Below are 21,615 nucleotides of genomic sequence, written 5' to 3'. Positions count from 1 at the left end.
AAAACTTTACTTGTATTTTTTTAGTGCATTTATATGCTGCCCTTCCCTGATGGGTCAGGACAGCTCATAAAGTTAAAATACATACAATATAATAGCTAATATAAAATTATAAAAATACAGTTATCATAATTTTTTAAAAGTACCACCAATTTATTCATTATCTCCTATTTCCAGGAAATGGAAATGACAAGTCATGAAGTGCTTCTTCAGCAGATGTAAATGGGTGGCAGGGAGACCAGCAGAGATTAGATGTTGTCTTCAGACTTCAACCATAGGCCTGGCAGAACAGTTGTATCTCACAAGCCCAGTGGAATAATTTAAGCTCCCGCAGAGTTAAGATCTCATTGGGCAGAGCATTCCACCAGGCCAGCCAAAGCCCAAAAGTCCCGGACCCTGGTTAAGGTAAGTTTTACTTATTTTAAATATCTTGGCTAGTTAACATCATAATCAGATTGAGTACATTGGGATGGATCCAGTAGATTTCTAGTGAACTAAGGAATTCATCAATTTTCTCATGCTGTAGACCTCAGGGTCCCCCCCCCCCTTCATTTTCATAGAATCATAAAGTTGGAAGGGACCACATTTTGTTCTTGGGGGACTCCTTGTCTCCCCAAAGCAGCATTTCAGGAATAATTTTGGGGATGCATTTTGGGGAAAGGAAGTTGTCCTGAAATTTCCAGGGGATGTAAGCCAAAGAAAGCAGACAGATTTTCTCATGATTATTAAAATGCATTATAGAACTGACTGTCCAAGGGCTGATTGTAGAGTGATGGCACCTGAACAAAGATTTTACTATAGACAATACAGGAGGATAACACAATCTGGAAATGTTTTTGTTGACTGACCTCTGTTTCTCAAAGTGTGCAGCTTTACCCTATGGAAGGTGTCAACTGTGTGTGCTGTAACCCTTGTAGTCAAAACAATGAACACAATCTCTATCCATAGTATCTGGTTTTGACTCTATAAGAATAACAGGATGCTGTTTCCAATCTCTAAACTGCTAAATGCTTTCAGTTTTCTCAAGAAATTGCATTAATTTGTATTGTATATTTATATTTCCTTCATAACATTTTGTCTTTTGTTCAAATCTCATGTCTAAAACAAAAGAATGTTTAAAGCTTATAATACGTTTTGTGAAGTTACTCTATTTTATTAGGATTTCTCTTTAGTTTGCAGCAAAATTTCAGATAACTCACCACCAAAACTATTGGATGCTGACCTACATTTAAACAATGATTTATTCATTTACTTTATTTTTCCCCAGTGAAGACCCATATAATCTCCTCTCTTCCAATTAGAAATCATGAAAAACAGTTTAAATTAATGGTGCAAATTCAGTAAAATCTTATTATAGATGAGTACTAATTTCATAGTATAATACTGATATTGTGTCGCATCCAACCAACTTTTGCTCAGTGTCACTTAATTGCATTTGCACATGGTTGCTTTCTATGCAGTTGCTACTGTTTTCATTATAACCTTTAAAAAAATCTAACCAGCAGAAAAACTGGTCAGATTCAATATACTAGTTTGTCAAGGCAACACTCTTTCAGGACATTCTGAATAACAGGACATAAGGAACAGTGTTCTGCCACCAAAGAATGACCTCTATCACAGTAGGCTAGATCCTACTTGTTTTCCTCAATCACAAGAGGGAGGAGGGCTGATAGCGACAGATTCTCCTCACTGTATATCCTGTCCCACAAAGGTTTTAGTCCTGATCTTTTCTGGAGTTAAAGTGGGCTGCCTGGGAAAGTGTAAGGCAAGAAAAAAACTGTTCCACCCAGATAGAGATGTAGAATCTATCCTACTATTCTATTTTCTTAGAGTAGCAGTAATATTTCTGCAATCTTTTTCTCTTCAAATGCATTCTCTTCAAAAGGAGATGACCAGCATACAACCAACACTACACATCCAAGTGGACATTGGACATGTATTTCTCAAATCGTAGCACCCATGTGACATTATAAACAAGTTTTGAAATAGAGAGAAATTTCAAAAATACAGCATGGAGGTCTACCATTGAAAGGTTCAAAAATAATTCTATGCATGCTCAAGCTCGTGTTTTTGCCTAAAGTAGTTCTTTGTGTCATAGCCAATGCATCCAACTATCACAAAATTTCAGTTTAAATAAATATGCTGAATATGTGGAAGGCAATTTTATAACAATTCATTTATTTTAAGTTTGTGTAAGAAAACAGGGTTCAAGGAAGTCCTAAAAATCTTTTTTAAAGTATGGAGCATTTGAACAGTAGACTTTGGAGAAGGGATTAGACATTTACATTAATGTTTGTCTTCTTTAATTTAAAAAGTGATTCAAAATCAAGTACACATGTGCCAGAAAAGGCCACCAATAAGCCTAACATGCACAGTTCCATATAAGTGCAGCCAACAATGTTGACTGAAACTAAACTTGAAAATCCAGGGCACTAATGCACAATATCAGGCAATAAAACAGCATCTCTGTGGTGATATTTAATTTAAGAAAGAAGAAAGAAGCAGGAGAAGATCAGGCACTGTCTGTTTAGGAGGATCAGCCATTCTGCATTTCAAAGCATGGATCCCTGCAATATCCAGGTTACTGTGCTAGAATCTCCACTATTATATAGCAGTTGTAAGAGAGGGAGGGCAAAGATGTGTTTACTCAGTGATTAGGGCCTTAGAATAAGCCGCTAGCTCCTAGAGAGACAGCTCACCACTTATTCATTTGGGCCAATTCACAAAGCCTAGAAAGATTAAACATCCATGCTGAGAAGACAAGCGAATGCAGACGGTGAAAAAGAAATAAAAATTCTTTAAAAACTCTTAGATGACTTCATTATTTTTTCCACAAGGAAACTTTAGGAAAGTGTTTAGTTAGAGAAAAACCCACATTGACCTCTCCCTAAACCTTTAATCTTTCCTTTGTGGTGGAACTGCTTTGTGGTAAGCGGATGGCTTTGCTCTCCTCTTTTCAGTGGGAGCAAAGAAAAAAGGGCTCTTGAGAAACTCCTTTCGGACCAAAGAAACAACCCCTGAAACTGTTAAATATGAGAATCCATGTGAATGAACTCTCCAAAATATGTACAGTTAAAGCTAGGAGTTAAAGCCAAATACTAGAAAACAAGAAAGATGGAAGTTTAGAGGGTACAAGTAAGAAAAAGCCTCCAAAAGCCAAAAAAGCAAACTTTTAGCAAGCTATTAGGGCTATAGATCTACCTGCATAACAAATTCAGATAGTTATGCACCTAAATTTTGCATTACATTTTGCAGTTATCTTGGCTAAAACTAGATTTCTTGGGTATTAAGACGGGGGGGGGGGGGGAGAGAATACTGTATTACTCCAAAATATTCCTGGGGAAAATGACTGCCAGCAAGCTAAAAATCAAGCCATTAACTATACCATTATTTTAAACATGAAAGTACATACATAATGTTTAGAAAACACTGCATGTGGAACTACACATTTCTGGTTCTACATACCAGGAAACCATTCAAGCGCTTCTTTTCAGAATTAATTTTATTCCCCTACAGTTTAAAAATTATATAAGAATCACTCAGATCAAAGTAAATGTCGCTAAAAAGCACATTAGAAAAATTCAACAGACACTGGATACTATTTTTAAAACAAAATGACAGTGAAATCTTATTAGTAATTTTTTAAGAAAAGCAATTCATTTAAATTATGACTGACCCTGACTTATGTGAGCTTTTCAGGTAAACCTGAAGACTACCAGTGAACTCCTCTAAAAGTATTAAGATAATAGGAGCTTTGTCCCTTAGATCTTCTTCTGTGAGGAAGTGAGGTAACAAGATTACCAAAAGGCCATTATCTGTAGACGGTATTATGTGGTAGTGACACTGCTATTTAAGCAGAGGAGGACTTTATTTAAACACCTGAGCTATCCATTAAAAATTCAGACACAATATGACTTGACTAAGGGGGCGGGGGTTTCCTGGGTTTTTTTAAATTAGGCAAATTTGTTTTTTAATTGCCAGTATATGGAAGTAAATCTAGTCAGACAGCCAGACTAGGTTCTGGGAGACCCCAGTTTGAATCTCTGTTCTGTCATAGAAGCATGCGGGATGATCTTGGATGATTCTCTCACAGTAACCTAAATCACAGGGTAAAATGAGGGTAAAAAATGGGAAGAGATGAGAATGATGTAAGTTGCTTTGGATCCCCATTGTGAAGAAAGACAGAGTATAAATGAAATAAGTAAATAAATCAAATTATGTTTGACCCATTGATTAAAAAATTAAAATATGCCTCAAGTTTTTTTAACAACTTCAATTAAAATGAATATATTTGAAAAAATCGTTTTATACATTGTCAGACTCTTTCATGGGTGAGTCAGAGCTGAAGACTGGCTCACTTTCCAGCTTCCTTTTAGGAACTGGTCTATGATGTGCCTCAAAACTGTGAAAGGATGGAGGATCAGTTCTACTCTCTTTAGCTACTTTTCCCCTCTCCCTGCAAGCTACATGAGAAATCTGGGTTTTTTTTGGCCCTGGCACACCCTTAGGCAGCTATTTATTATTATTATTATTATTATTATTATTATTATTATTATTATTATTACTACTACTACTATTACTATTACTATTACTATTACTATTATTATTATTATCTTTCAATTTATTGCCTGCCACTCCCTTACGGCTTGTGGCGGGTTACAACATTTTAAAACCCCCAATAAAATCCATTAAAAACCCTCAGCAACAATTACAATATAACATTATCGGTTAGCAAGCTAACCTGGCAAGATAGGCTAATCAACCTCCCCCTCCTACTACAAGCAGGTGGAGAGGGGATACTGATGGTACTAATCCCCAATCCCAATCCCAGGTCCTGGGTGGCTTGGAAGCAGGATGGCCCCAGGCGCTGCCAATCCAAACAGACATAGGGCTGGTCTTGTAGGAAGGATAAGGCCCAGTGCTAGTAACTTCTCCCCAGGCCTTTATATTTTAGATTCAGTTTGTTTCAAAATCAGAATTACACAGAGCTGGAAGAGACCACAGAGTACTATCTAATCCAGCCCCCCACCTTCCCGGGAACTAGTTTATAAATGAACACTTAATGTAACATTAGAAAGATCAGCCCATGCCTCTGTGTTTTCTGGCACACGTTCTATCCTATTTGACTGTTCCTGCCACACCTTCCTTGGGCGTGGCAGCTGCTGTGGCCTCTGTTTTCTCCTGAAGCTGCCTGGAAGATTATTCTCCACCATGGGCTCCTGGGTAGCTTTCTGTGGCTGCTGGCTAGCTTGCTTTGCTGCTGCTGTCTGCCAGGACACTTGTGGAGAGACTGACTTGCTGGTTCTGGACATATAGGTATTGATATAAAGATATTTCCCTTAATTCAGAGAGAAGAATTGATTCTGGAAGTTGGAACTTCTATTATGAGTCTAGGTATTATTCTTAAATCCAATCCAAACAATTATAATTACAGTAAAATTCTTCAATTTAGCCTTAAAAACTTTTTTTAAAAGCATTGATATTTATGGATGGATTGAAGTTATGGTGACCAGATTACAATTTATGAAATGGGACTTTCTTACCTTCCCCACACCTAATGCACCTGAAGCAGCCACAGCCAACAAAGTCAAAACTTATACCCAGATTTAAATTTTGCTTGTTTTAAAGGAACCACTGGACTACAATTTTGTTCTTTGCTTTGGACCAACACAAATACCAATCTGAATCAACTCCAACTGAAGTTACTGATTTACAGTAGTCTTCTTCTCTTCCGACAGTCACAATGATATTGTCTATCTTTTCTATTACAAAAATGGACATAGTGTATATACAGGCCACAGCCCTGGCAACAACCCTGAGTTTCTCTCTGTGTATTCCACATGCCAAGACAAAACAATATAGGCTGCAGAGCCAATAAAATTGAAAGAGCAGCAGTAGCCTAAACAAGTTAGTTAATGAATTTTATTTATTTACATTCTCCCATTAAGGACCCAAGTGCTTACATTTATTTATTTTATTATTTATTACTGGTTTCAAAGCCCGTTCATAAGAATGGGCTTTGAAAGGCCCCTCCTGGGGCGGCCGCCTTCTCCTGGTGTGCCAAGCTTGCCTGAAGGAAGCCTCGGCCCCTCCCCCTGGTGAGGCTGTGGCTTTCCCCAGCCCACCAAGGACACCCGGCGCCTTGGTGAGGCACCAGGTTTGCGTGGTGGGCTGCATGGAATACATCCCCCTCCCCCCAGAGGCCGCAGCCTACCCGCAACCCACCTGGGTAATGGGGAAGTCATCCCCGAGCCGGGCACATGCCCTCCTTACCGGAGGGGCCACAATCCGCATGCTGTCCAGGTGGTGGGGCTGCCCCAATCCAAAAGTGCTCAGCTGGGGCCAGCCCAAGCCAGGGGCCAGCCCAATCTGGATTGGCCTGTTGACCCGGACACCACCCACAGGGTGGGTGTCCGGGGCCGGACAGGGCCGCCTAAATGGCCCTTTCCAGTTTATTTAAGGGACCAGTGGTTAAGATTTGACTTGTTGACCACTGTTCTTGGGCCAGCCAGATTACAAAAAAAAATACAATAATATCACCCCAAAATCATACCCTTTCCTCCATTTTACCCTCACAAGAATCCTGTGAGGCATGTTGGGCTTAGAATGTGACTAGCAATAAAGTTCTCCTGGGTTTACATGTGCTCTCCAAGTGACAGACAAAATAGCTGCTTTGGAAAGCAGACTCTGTAGTATTATGCCCCACTGAAACTCTTCTCTTCCCCAAAGACTGCCCTCCTCAGGCTCTGTCCACCAAATCTCCAGGTATTTTCCAACCCAGACCTGGCAACCCTATGTAGCAAGCTTCAATAACAATTGGGGAGCTAAACAATATCCTAGTCCAAGACTCTCGATATACAATTTCCTCACTTCTGATTGTATGCAAAACAACAAATGCTGGCTTATTATTGCATTTAGTATCTTAATGCTTAGACTTTCAGCAGGCTTCTGGTCCTAGTCCTCCTCTACCTTAACTATGGCAAACTTTCCTTTCTAGCATGGATAGGCTCGCTCAGAGGGAGGAGAGAGAGGGCAGCTATGGGCTGAAGCCCGGCCTAAGAAGGACTTGGCACAGATATAAACTTTACCATCACCTTCTGCATTCAGGATTAAAGCTATATTTTAAAATAAAACTACACTCCATCCTAATGAAGAGAACATAGACAGCCAAATATTATAAAGAAAACTATCTGAGTGTGACATTCAGAGAAGGTTTGCCATTGCCTGTATCCATGTCATGAACCTGGCATTCTTTGGAGGTATTCTATCCAAATACTAGCCAGGACTGACCCTGCTTACCTTCCAAGATCTGACAAGATCAGGCTAGCATGAGCTATCTAGGTCAGGGGGCCAAAAATCATTACATGTATAAAAATAATAAGCATCTGATCTATGCTAGTACATTGTACCTTTCAAGAGAATTCCCATGAAAGATTAAAGACTTTTGATGCTATAATAGAGAGATATGAAGCCAACAAAGATTTATTCAAGGTGTGAGACGTGATTTATGGGGTCTAGTCAATGGTCTGCCTCACTCATAACTTCGAATCCTGACACCTACTAGAGCGCCTGCACTCGAAAGTTCACGCCTTGAATAAATCTTTGTTGGTCTTAAGGGTGCCACTGGACTCTGATTTTGTTTTGTTGTGTATCATCTAGATTCACATCAGTTAAATAGTCAAATGAAGTGTTAAACATTAGAAATATGATCTTTGGTTTAAATAAATATATCTTGATACCAGGATAAAATAGCAATAAGGTTACAGTGGTTACTTTCTTTGGTTGCTTTCCTCCTCTAAATGTGCTTTGTGCTAATTTTTTTTCTGCCACTGAAAACATCACATTAAACCAACATGATTCTGGGAGTTCTTTGAACACCAGGGTAATATTTCAGAAGACATGGTAGGATATTGCAGAAGAAGAGAAGCAGTCAAGAACTATCCCATGACTGGAGCTTTCCTAATGGATTGTTGAGTGCTAGTTACATAGATCTCTGGATCTCTGGATTAGTAATACTTAGTAATACTAATCCAGTAAACTTTCTATGTTTTTATTCAAACATGCAAATCTATAAGCTGCTTCATGCTTTGTGACAGACATGCCTCAAGTTATATGTACAATTTTTACACACAATAAACACTGTAATATTCGAAGGAGAGACATGCATCACACGCACATGGATCACAGGCAAGTATTCTGGAAACGTTCAGTTCCCTGATACATATGTATAGCACACTTCCTCTCAAATGTTACAGTGTTCAGTGTGATACTCTGTTTTGTTAATTCAAATGGTTTTATGGTGATTTAATAATAATATATGTTGTTTTACTTTTGAGAAGCTTTGAGATGGTGGAAGCAGCACATCCTAAACGAATGTGCAAAAGACTCATGTAGTATATACAGAGTGCAAAGGTGTTCAGTATAATTAACCACATTATTAATTTGATTCACCACTCTGAATAATTTTCAGAGTATAATAGAAACTGACCCAAATCTGAAATAATGGAAGCTTAATTCATAATCAAGCAACATTTTTATTAACTGGCTTTTAAAAATCAATCTAAACAAATTATTCAGGTACCACCCAAAGATATAAAATCACAGTTTCATGATCCTTAATAAGCAATGAGCACTATTTTGTGTTAACTGTAAACCTGTGAACAAGTAATGAACACATAGTTGAGTAAGCCATTAGCCCATCTAGTGTAGTGAGTCCCAACTGGCAACAGCTTCCTAAAAGCTCACTCTCACCACCAGTGACCAAGGATTGGACCTGGGATCTTCCACATGAAATAATATGTTGTATAATAATGAGCAATGTTATTTAGGATATTTTTAAAATATATTATACAAAATGACAAAACATTTTATTTGATCTGGTCCTCATTTTTAGAGCACTTTAGGCTTTACATCAATGTACAGTATTTGCTGGCATATAAGACTACTTTTCCCCCCTGAAAAACATGCCTCCAAGTGGGGGGGTAGTCCTATATGCCAGGTGCACTTAAGTTGGGATAGACATAGCTGCCCATAGTGGCCTCCCGATGCCCGCCCACCTCATTCTACATTCCATCCAGTATCGCACGGTATCTAGTGCGGCTGTGGCAGGTCATCAGCGTGGCTGCGGCGAGCATCAGCAGCGAGACAGGGGTGCCAGCCTTTTCAGTGTGACCGGCCCGTTCTGCTCGGTGGGAAGCAGCAGCACTCTGGCCCGTCCCTTGTCTACGCTGAGCTCGCACATGCACACTTGGGCACTAGTGCCGGTTACAGGGAGATGCAGGGGCGAGCCGGAGGCGACCGTACAATGGTGACAATGACAGGTACTGTAATGTAATGTAACGAACTCTATATTTTGAGTGGAAATGTTGGGGGGTCATCTTATACGCCCAGTCATCTTATACGCCGGCAAATACGGTATGTATTTTCCTGGTAAGATTCAGACATAACTGGTATTGAGACTGTCCTCTTTCAAATTTCTTCTCTAATCGATCTTTTAAAGATGAATTTTATATATTTTCTTCAGTTGTATGGAATACTTAAGGACTTATACTCTGGTTTTTCTTCAGATCGCCTGGAATACTTAAGAACTTACTAAATGATAATGCATATAGGTTACAAAATCAGAAACATAAAATGGAAAAATTCTATAAAAGGTAAAAGTATCCCCTGTGCAAGCACCAGGTCATGTCTGACCCTTGGGATGATGCCCTTTAGCGTTTTCATGGCAGACTCAATATGGGGTGGTTTGCCAGTGCCTTCCCCAGTCATTACCGTTTATTCCCCAGCAAGCTGGGTACTCATTTTACCGACCTCGGAAGGATGGAAGGCTGAGTCAACCTTGAGCCGGCTGCTGGGATTGAACTCCCAGCCTCATGGGCAGACATTTCAGACTGCATGTCTGCTGCCTTACCACTCTGCGCCACAAGAGGCTCATAGAAATTCTATACTTTCTGCTAAAACAAGATCAGGAGTTGACTGTTACACAAACCTTGAATTGTTATATTGAACATTAGACTAAAGCTGAAGAAAAACACCAAAACAGTTATACTGCCAATATTACTATAATGTTTATTAAACAGCGAGCCCGCTGTTACAGATACAATATTTGTTATTTGGCTTTTATATGCCCCTTGCTGCAAATGGGCTTGAGGTAGAAGAAGAAGAAGAAGAAGAAGAAGAAGAAGAAGAAGAAGAAGAAGAAGAAGAAGAAGAAGAAGAAGAAGAGTTGGTTCTCATATGCCGCTTTTCTCTACCTGAAGGAGTCTCAAAGCAGCTTACAGTCGCCTTCCCTTTCCTCTCCCCACAACAGACACCCTGTGAGGTGGGTGAGGCTGAGAGAGCCCTGATATTCTTGCTTGGTCAGAGCACTTTTTTTCAGTGTTGTGGTGAGCCCAAGGTCACCCAGCTGGTTGCACGTGGGAGAGCGCAGATTCAAACCCGGCTCGCCAGATTAGAAGTCTGCACTCCTAACCACTACACCAAGCTGGCTCTCTTCAATGATAAAATAAAACAAACACATTAAAACATGATAAAATCTAATACCACCCCTTCTCATCATCTGCGCTGATCCTACCCACCAATAAGGTTGTTAATATAATAAATATGCCCCCAGAAGAAGAAGGCAGAGGGAAAATCAGATGAAAAGTAGCTTGTGTTTCATAGATTTCAGCAAAGCTTTTGATTGTCTGGGTAATAAAAACCTATGATTGAGATTAAAGAAATAGGTGTGTTACAGCATTGGATTGTTTTGATGTTCAACCTTTATTCTGGAAAGAAGGCAACTTTTAGAATATGGAGAAACAGAATAGTTGAAAGCCTCAGCACCAGACCACCGGCAGCCGCGCCTGCCTCTTCCTCCCCTACAGCGAGAAGCTCGCCGGGCCATGAACGAAGCGCTCACCAATGCTTCTAGCTGCAGGGGGGGAAGAGGCAGGCGCGGCCACCGGTGGGCGCAAACGCGCATGCGTGGCAGCTCCCACGCATGTACGTTTGTGCGGCGCAGCTGCACATGCATGGCAGCTGGGCCGCCCTCTCCCTCCACCCCCGCAGGTGGTCCCCAGCCTTAAAAAGGTGGTCCCCAGCCTTAAAAAGATTGGGGGCCACTGCCACAGATGACCATGATCAAGATAATTCATGCTATAGTATTCCCCATTACTATTTGTTAATTCGTTAATTTGTTAATTCATTCACCGCTCACCCAGTATACCAGTTCAGGGCAGTGTACAACATCAATATAACAATGTACAATTAAAATAATACAATAAGCCATTTAAAACAATCTTTAATTAACAGCAACATCATCTTAATTGCAGTCAATATTTCTAGTGCCATCCCCTTGAATAGGTCTGTTTCCAGATTGACATAAACATGGGAGTGTTTTTTAAAGATGTGCACATTGGATGTTTTTGAAATGAGAGCCCATCAGATGGATGTGTGAAAGTTGGACAATGAAGAAAGTTGACAGGAAGAGAGTTAACTGATTTGATTCATTTGAAATATGGTGTTGCAGCTTTTAAGGATACAATAGACCACTAAAAAGACAAATAAGTGAGTTCAATGCTAGGTGAGTTCAAGACCCAATCAAGCCTGAACACACCCATATTTTGGACACAGTATGGGAAGAAAAGACAAAAAGAAAAATTAGGAAAAATTGAGGGTAATAGGAAAATAGAGAGACCCAATATGAAATGGATTGACTCAATAAAAAAATCGAGGGCCCGTGATTTGCAAGGCTGTTTAACAAAATGATGTTTTGGAGGTCATTAATTCGGAAGGTTGCTGTAAGTTGGAAGCAACTTGATGGCTGTTAACATAGACAAAACGGGTAATACAAAACAGAAAAAAAATTGTAAATTTAATTTATCCAAAGTGTTGATTTTAGGAAAAAAATATGGATTGAATTCTGCCCATTTATCCTTAGCTGCCTGACCTCAAGTAATGTGTATAGCATCAGTAGTTCTTAAGGCTGAACAAATCAAAGATTCATTAGATAACCAGTGGTAGATGTCTGGGCAGACAGACATATTCTTTTCTTCAGAATTACAAAATGTGAAATTACAAAATCTAAACAAGATAGAACAATGTTTTTCCATATGGAATTGAATGTAACTGTTCTATAGGACAGTTTCACAACCTGAATGAGTCACAGAGCAGTTTATAATCATTTCCTTTCTTCTCCCTACAACAGACACAAAGTGAGGTAGGTGAGGCTGTGAGAGCTCTGACAGAACTGCTCTGTGAGAACAACTCTAACAGAACTATGAATAGCCCAAGTTCACTCAGTTGGCTACATGTGGAGGAGTGGGGAATCAAACCTGGCTCTCCAAAGTCCACGGTTATTCACCACTTCACCAAGCTGGCTATTAAATATAAGCTGTCATATATCTATTATCTTTAACCGCTCCTAGCGGAGCGAATCAAATAAAGGAGTAAGGGCCCCGAGGGTGGGCCCTGTCCGGGATGAGGAAGGGTGCCGATAGGCCCCTTCCCCCGGACTGAAAATCGGAGGGCCCAATCGGCAGGCGCGAAGTCCGGCGGTAAGGGACCAAGGGTCCGGCGGCTTAGCGCGGCTCGCACTTGGTCCCATGCCACCGGACTGACTAATCGGGAGGCGCAAAGTGCCTCCCAATCCGCCCCCATTCCAGTTCGAGCACATTCGGCCAGCCACGACCATTACCTGCCTCGCCTTCCAGATAGCAGGTCGCAGCCTCGCCACGCGCCCAGGACGAGCCAGCCATGGCGTCCGTGGCACCGGCTCCAGCCGCGGACGACGTCAGAACAACTCGCCCCTGGCCCGCACAGTCAGGAGCGAACCGCACCGCCACCCGCCGCAGGAGGACGTGCCCTGGCGACGGCGCCCATCGCACCCACCCTGCCCGCACACAGAGGATATGGCAGCGGCAGGAGGACACAGCGGCACTGGCGCCCACCACGCCCGCCCCGCCCACACAGACCCACTCAGGCACCGGCCCACCTCACCCAGCGGCCCACCCGCCGGAGGTCCCTCGGGGGCCACTTGCAGAGGCGTAGGCCGTGCCGCCGCCAACCGTGCTGCCGACTTTGGAGAGCCAGGTTTGATTCCCCACTCCTCCACCCGCCGCCAAAGAACCAGCCCATCTACAGCGGCCTCGACTCCTGCTCCACCGCCTACATTTCCTCTGTCGCCCTCACACACCTCGGTAGGCCACGCCACGGGGGGGGGGGCAGGACGAACCGCTAGCGCCCGCTGTATTTCGAGTACAGCGGGCTTATTTTCTAGTATGTTTATAATAGCCCAGGGTGACCATATTGCTCAGGGTGGCCATATTGAGATGGCGGGGCACAAGATTGCAAGCTGAATTTGGAAACAATCACATATCCAATATCAATCACATGTAGCATTAACTGTAAAACTAGGCTGTGTTGTGAACAACTTCATTTGCTGTCAATTGTACTGTACAGCAGTGGTCCCTAACCTTTTTATCACCAGGGACCACTCAACGCCTTTTACTGAGGCCCGGTGGGGGGGTAGTTTACTCCTCTACTCTCAACCACTGCCCTAGTGCTCTCTGATCATTATGGTAATGTTTAAACATCCCTTCAAAATAAGATACAGACATGCCACAACAATGAAGTGTGCTGTAAAGGGCTGGGGGGGATGAAGTAAAGGGCTGGGGGGGGAGAAGGCGTCCTTCGGGGCCCACCTCCAATTAGTCGAAGGACCACATGTGGTCCGTAGCCCACAGGTTGGGGATCACTACTGTACAGATCCAGCAGTTCTGCTTCTAAGAATTTTAAATATGGCACTCATGCATATAAAAGCAGTGGGCAACGATGGTCACGTGAGTAATATAAAATAAAAACAGAATTTTAGATAATTATTTAAAGAACAATCTAGGTTACACTATATTTCAACTTTGTACAGCCTATTCTATTAGTATAGCCTATCCTATTCCACAGTACATGAACAATAAAGCACACAATGTGCAATTTATATAAGCACCACAAAACATTCTAAAATGAAGGTTGGTCATATTAATAAAGTTTAAATTAATATACAGAAAGAATCTCTCATTTTACATTAGTCAATAATGTTTCTTCCTCATAAGATGGAAAATCAAATGACAACACACTATAGTTTTAATACATAAAACTAAAGCTTATATCTTATTTTGTTTTAAAATCAGCCCTTATCATTCTTTATAGTCATAAAATCTACTAGATGCTTTACCCATGAAGGAAAGCAAGCCAAAAGAAAGTAGTTCTTGTTCAATTACGGAAGATGAATTTGTACAGAGAACCCTCAGTTCAGACAACAGTGAAAATTCCTAATGAAAAAGAACAAGGTCTACATGCACTCTTGGCTGCGAAGTGCTCTCAAATTAAATCAGTTTGAAGTGGTTTTCATTAAGATGGATTGAGTGTGGCATCGTGAGAAACACTTTATCAAATGTAGTGTTTTACTTAGTGATTAACTATATTCCAGTTGATGAAGCTCTCCAAATCCTTCGTAATCCTGCCACTCCAATAAACATTTAATGAGCATATAAGTTCAAAAAGCCTAGCAGAGGATTTAAACCTTCAATCTTGTTTTTATTTACTCTGCGAACTCAATTTCTCACTTCAAGTTAAGAATGCTATTGCTTGAAGCTCATCTGTTGCCCTGGTAAAATTAAGTGCCCTCCACAGTTCAAATTAAAATATACGGTTTCAGAATTCAATTTTTTTCTATAGATAAAATATATAGTTTGGTAATTTTATGAAAAATATGACTAATTTGTAATAGTTATCCTTTATATAAACTTTTTTAAGAAAAGAAAAGGTTTGAAAAAGTCAGTACACAACAGTAATAAGGTAAAGTTGTCCTAAAGTTGGTTATTTTCTGTGTATTATTGAAGCAAGTTACATAACCCATTTAGAAGCTAATAGGGTACTTAGCAATTGAAGTTTTCCACTATATTTAATCTTCTTTTTAGAAACAAAGTAATACAACAAGATAACTATTTTTGTTGATGAGGTATCTTTGAGAGATTGGTTTTGAAAGTGTAAGGCATCTTTTAAATTATGAAGAAAAAAAGGTGCATGAAAAACAATGGGAAGCTTTTGCTACAATGTCATTTTATATTAACTGTTGGAAGTATATACTTATTTTTCTGTGCTCTGGTGGAACATTTGAAATTGCATGCTAAGGTGACAATGATTCCATTCATTATATATAATATAGTGAGAAGTTTACTCATGTCCATCAACCTCCATCAAGTCTATCATTAAGTACCTCAAATTATATGGAACAAAAGAAAATTGGGGAATTCTAATTGTGAAATGCCATTCTCAACAGAGGTCAGGTTTGCTCCTCCTTCAGGAGTAGGTCCAGACTTTTCTCTATAGATGGCTTCCTCCTTACAGATCTTCTGTCCATAACATCAACATTACACTAAATCTATAATAGAAAGCCAGCTCTGAAGAATATCTATCTATTTATAAATGGTACACGATATCAACTAAAAGGGCAGTACTGGAACTGAAACCAGTAGTCTCTGCCTTCCCACTTATAGCCTACTGTTCAGCAAAACAGATAATGGCAATGGGATATATGCCCTCCTAAAATTCCTATTCTTTCTTTCCTTCTTTCTTTTTTGCTAAACAGGCCCAAGGGGATTTAAAAACCTTTGGGATACGAGAGGCTCCTGGAATGACATAAATAATGTCTTTTTGATACAGGAAGTTCTGTCCAGATAAAACTGAAGAACCCCTGTGACAATTCTGATTTTGTTGAACCTCTAAATCATGTCACGTGACGTATGAAATAAGGATTATCTTGAGTATTTTCCAGTCAAAATGTTCTTCCTTTCCAGAGTATAAATACACACAGGTTTAGACTAGTAGATAATACTCCCAGTTCAGAAATTCACCTAACTGATGTGATAGTTACTAGGAAAGAATGTTTGAGACCCAAATCATTCAAGATAATTTTGGCCATGGGTTCAAATGTAGCCCCATTAAGGTTAGAGCTAACAATTTGGTAGGGAAAAGGAAAGAAAAAGAAAGACAGGATGAGGAAATAATTTTTAAAGGAAAGAAAACAGCCTAGTAAAGTTGACTCCTGTAAAGCTCAATTCAAACCCTGCTTCCTAGCCATGAGGCATGTCTCTATATAGAGAAGAGGAGTCTGTAATCCCCCAAATGGCCTTGCCTCTTCTCCTATAGATTCTAAAATACCCCTTGCCTCTTCTGAGAAATGATTGCACAATTATTTAAAATAGTTATGTTTCAGTTGTCCAATACTATATTTGAGACTCACAATAAAACTAAACATCAGTAAATACTAAAGTACTTAGCATAAAAGAGCCAGTACAATAAAACTATAAACTATAAAAGAGAAAAAATCAGCCCAATGCCTTTGGCTGCCCTGAAAGGTGGTCAAAAGCCACTGCCAGCACTCCAGGGGCAACCTTCGGACTTGCTTAGAGAACTAGTCCTGTGTTTTAAGCAAAATGGTTTGGCTTGCTGCCCTTTGGAACATATACCATGGGTTGCTTACACCTGGCCTAGAAAAAATTTCATTAAAAGCCGCCCTTTTATCTTAGCAGTGTAATACTAAAAGTGAACTTACATCTCTCGCTTTCCCATAAAAGGCCTCTTGAAAAGCAGCCTCTAATGATCCGATGAAAAATACTGGATGGCAGTCGCCATATCTGTTTGAATATAAAAATATTTTCATAATAAAATATCATTTGACTTCTTTCTTAAAAACAATGCAATAATGAAATCCCACATTCCACAATATGTTTTTACTTGTAACCTTTAGATTTGTTTGTTTATTTATTTAATTATTATTTAAATTATTATTATTTAATTTTTAGACCACCATTCTCCATATAGGTCTCAGGGCGGTTTACAACATAAAAAAATAAAATCCCCATAAAATCCCCAAATTACATCATACAACATATAAGCGGCAGTGGTTATAATTCTAATCACAATTACCCAACTTCCACAACATATAAGCGGCAGTGGTTATAATTCTAATCACAATTACCCAACTTCCACCATGTTCAGCTTGGTGGGAAATGATATTCAGAAAAGGGTGGAAGCCAGTCCAGTAGATCTAACAAATGATCTCGATGTTGGACATCTCAATGTTGGGGGGATCCTAAGATGGATTAACGGGAGAACTGCCCTGGCCTCAACCATACGCCTGGCGGAAGATTTCCATCTTACAGGCCCTGCAGAAAGCTGGTAACTCCCATAGGGCCCTTAGCTTTTCCAGGAGCTCATTCCACCAGGTTGGGGCCAGGACCAAGAAGGCCCTGGCCCAGGTCAAGGCTAGGCGAACCTCCTGTGGGCCCGGGACAACCAGCAAATTTGCACCCGCAGAGCGAAGTGCTCTGCGTGGGGCATAAGCAACCAAGCGGTCCCGGAGGTAGATGGGAACCCTACACGGGAGCTCACAAGGGCTCGACATATTCTCCCCCACTGTGACCCTCTGTGTCTAGTTCTGGAGAAAGGAGACCAGCCAATGAAGCGCAGTCCCCCTAATTCAAGCTCTGGCAAGGTGGTGTACCAATAACTCGTGGTCAACCACATCAAATGCGGCCAACAGATCTAGAAGCACGAGAATGGCGGAACTGCCCCAATCCAGCTGGCGCCGGATATCATCCGTCAGGGCGACCAGCACTGTCTCCACACCGTGGCCAGGGTGGAAGCCAGATTGGTATGGGTCGAGGGCTGAAGTTTCCTCCAAGAAACCTTAGAATTTGTCCACCACAGCCCGCTCTGTCACCTTACCCAGGAACGCCAAGTGCGAAACTGGGCGGTAACTGGTAGGGTCCCGTGGGTCCAACAATGACTTTTTCAGTAAAGGGCATACTACTGCTTCCTTGAGCCCCTCAGGGAACTCTCCAGATGTTAGAGAGAGGCTGACATTTTTATACCACTACTTCTGGCTCGTGGCAGTTCACAATAAAATATAAACTAAGACAACTGAAAAACAACATACCCCACAATATACAAACAATGGCAATAAAATCTACTGACACCCAACGTCTCAGTGCACTGGTGACAGTAGTAGTAGCACACTGATGTCACAGGCAATGTAAGCCTAAGGGGAGTAGATCCCCCAAAGAGTCCCGAGCATGTCTGGAATCCACATGGTGGAGGACCCAATCAGAAACTCCAATCCTCTTACCTGGCCTCAACCAAACACCTGGCAGAAGAGTTCCATTTTGCAGGCCCTGTGGAACCCAGAGAGCTCCATCAGGTCCCTCAGCTTTCCTGGGAGTTCATTCCATCAGGTAGGGGCCAGGACCAAAATGGCCCTGGCCCTGGTCGAGGCCAGACATACCTCCTGGGGACCCGGGATCACCAGCAGATTCATACGCACAGAATAGAGCATCCTGCGGGGGGCCTCAGCAGGTAACTGGTCCCGCAGATAGGTAGGACCCTAGTCATGTATGGCCTTAAAGGTCAAAACCAGTACCTTGAACTTGATGCAGAAGCAAACTGGCAACCAGTGCAGTTGTCTTAGCAACAGCTGGACATGGGTCCTCTAAGATGACCTAGTGAGGACCCGTGCAGCTGCATAATCAATAACTCACTCAAGATAAGCACATGAATTTCCCTGGCACAGTAAGAACTTAAAAACTATTTAATTTTAAGCAATATTTCTAAGTGAACAGAATTCAAAATAAGTGAATCCCAGTGAAAATTCATTCCTGAAGATGCTTGAGTCATATGCCAGCAGAACTTGCTGCAGCCATGAGTAAAAATAATTAACTTTCCGGTTTGAGAAGGCTCTTTCTAGGCCTTTACAAGAGGCTATTATTAGACCTCTGCTCAAAAACTTTTACTGGCTCGGGGTGAGGTAGCCAATTACAGGCCAGTCTCCAATTTACCTCTGCTCTTATCCATGCACGAATATGGAGTTGGTATTAAGGTTCTATCCCTTCAGTGGTTTCACACTTTTCTGTCTGAATGGACACAAAGAGTCTCCACTGGAAATGCTGGATAGAATTTATGGTCCTATTTTCTAACTATTCTCTGAACCAGTGCTTTGAGGCTGGAGTCAGGTGGCTAAAGCAGAACAAACTGAAGCTATATCCAGACATGACAGAGATAATGGTGGTCCAAAAGGCTGATATTCTAGAGGGACTAAATAATTCTAAATGGAATAATGTTGTATTAATCTTCGTGGTTTCTGTACAGTCCCGCATGGGTCTTTGTGGGCCTGCTATGGAAAAGAGTTAGCAAGATTAAAACAAGTTTCTAAAAGTTCCTAAGAGTGCTCACCCCTTCCTTCATGGGGAGTGACTTTCCCGCCCAAAGTCGTGTGATATGGTAGGGATTAGCACTTTCCCCTCAGTTGTCTTTTTGCCACCGCTGACTGAATCAGAATATTTACCTCAGAATCAGAATAAGAGATGAACAACTTATAATTCTTCTCTTATCGACCACTGTTGTAAGGACACTGTCTTGTTGAAACAAACAGACAGACAGACCAAATAACCAAATAACTAATGATTGTAGGGAGAGTATTAGAAAAGCTAAAGCTCAATATGAGCTTAGACTAGCAAGAAGTACTAAGCATAGCAAAAAGGGTTCTTTAGTTATATTTCAAGAAAGAAAAAGAGTAGGGACACTGTAGGACCACTGTGAGGAAAAAAATGTGAAATTATAACAGATGACGAAGAGAGGACTGAACTGCTCAACTCCTATTTCTCCTTAGTCTTCTCTTGTGAGGGAAAGGGTGCTCAAATGCTACAAAAACATATCAAAGCAGGGGGTGGGAATGGTGGCCTAGGATCACTGTGGGGGCTGTCTATAAACACCTAGTTTCTTTAAATGAAACAAAGTCTTCTGGGACAGATGAATTACATCCAAGGGCACTAAAACAACTTGCAGATGTAATCTCTGAACCTCTGTTCATTATTTTTAACACTTCTTAGAGAATAGGTGAGGTGCAAGATGAGGTGGCCAATGTTGTCCCTATCTTCAAGAAAGGGAAAAAGGAGGATCCGGGTAACTACTGACCAGACATCTGCAGCCAGCAAAATTTTTGAACAAATCATCAAAGAGTCAGTCCTTGAGCAGCTGGAACAGAGCTGTGATTTCTAAGACTCAGCACAGGTTTCACAAGAACAAGTCATGTCAGACTAACCTTATCTCTTTTTTTAAAGAAAGTGACTACCTTGCTGGATCAGGGGAATGCTGTGGACATAGTTTATCTGGATTTCAGTAAAGCTTTTGATAAGGTTCCACATCATATTCCTGTTGACAAGTTGGTAATATGCTGTATGGATCCTAGTTCTGTCAGGTGGATCAATAACTGGTTGACAGATCATACTCAAAGGGTGCTTGTTAATGGTTCAACATCCTCTTGGAGAAGAGTGACTAGTGGAGTGCTCCAGGGATCTGTCCTGGGGCCTGTGTTGTTCAACATATTTATAAATGATTTGGATGAGGGATTAGAGGGGGTACTTATTAAATTTGCAGACGACACTAAACTGGGAGGGGTAGCAAACACAACAGAAGATAGAATCAGAATACAGAATGATCTTGATAGGCTCTAGAGTATTGCCCATTTTGTAAAAGTCCATGAAAGTATGCACTAAAAAATAGCTCCTTGAGGTTACAGGAAGAAGATGAGTTGGAGAGAATGCAGATCTGATCCCTATTGCTCTCTTTATTAATCCCTTCTCTCTTGTGTTGCTTTCTCACATCAAAGAGTTCAACAGAAACAGTCTAGAACAGTGGTCCCCAACCTTTTTATCACCGGTCAACACTTGACAATTTTACTGAGGCCGGGGGGGTAGTCTTTTGCCGAGGGACACTGCCACCGCTGCCTGAGTCCCTGCTCCACTTGCTTTCCCGCTGGCGCCCCTGACTTCCCGCCATCCGCTAGGGAATGCTGCCAGCAGCAGCTGCGCAGTGCCACACCGAGGGGGAGCCCCAGCCATGGTGGCCACTGGAGAGCACCAAAGGTGAGCTGGCGGCAGAGTGGCAGGGCAGCCCGCAAGGCAGCAGCCAGGGAGGAGGACGAGGAGGAGCCGCGGCCCAGTACCAACTGATCTACGGACCAATACCGGTCTTCGGATCAGGGGATGGGGACCACTGGCCTAGAGAACTAAAAACTCCAAATACAAGCTTACAGCCTTCATCTGAGTACAGCCCTACTTATGTGCAGGCTGCCATGCAGAGGAAATGAGAACTTGTACAGAATAATCATATAGCTGGCTACTCCTCTGCCTCACCTCAAATCATGACAATTTTGAAACCTAAGCTGCATACAATTTGTGGCCTAAAGCTTTGATAAACAAATGGCTAGGTGTTTCTGAAGATGCATTCAGTCAGCCCATTCATGTCACACATTTACACAGAGTTCATTACAGACAATGCTTCACACTGATGGATACTATTTGTTGATTATTAAAAAGATACCTTAGAAGCCTTCACTATCATGTGACAAGTTAAGCTTGTTAAGATTTTTGCTTTAGAATGCTCATCAATTACTTCACAAGGAAGTTGACTTTGCAAAGAGCTATCATTCTGTATAAGCTTAGTATTTTTAATTTTCATTGTTATATTTTTACCAGATACTTCATACAAATATGCATGTTATTTCTACATTAAGAGTCTTATAGG

The 21,615-nt window shown here is 41.3% G+C and overlaps 1 protein-coding gene across 1 annotated transcript in view; it reads right to left on the bottom strand.

Annotated features, from left to right (window-relative positions):
• The window catches only part of FAF1 (Fas associated factor 1), a 236,228-nt gene that overhangs the window by 89,472 nt on the left and 125,141 nt on the right, over nt 1-21,615 (bottom strand). Inside the window, exon 12 of the mRNA XM_077333794.1 lies at nt 16,589-16,670. Within this exon, the coding sequence (XP_077189909.1) occupies nt 16,589-16,670 (82 nt within the window). The remainder of the gene's footprint in view (nt 1-16,588; nt 16,671-21,615) is intronic.

The sequence above is a fragment of the Paroedura picta genome, chromosome 4 (assembly GCF_049243985.1).
Source record: "Paroedura picta isolate Pp20150507F chromosome 4, Ppicta_v3.0, whole genome shotgun sequence".
NCBI classification, from domain to species: Eukaryota; Metazoa; Chordata; class Lepidosauria; order Squamata; family Gekkonidae; genus Paroedura; species Paroedura picta.
The sequence above is the reverse complement of the archived record's forward strand: the minus strand, read 5'-3'. Positions and strand labels throughout refer to the sequence as shown.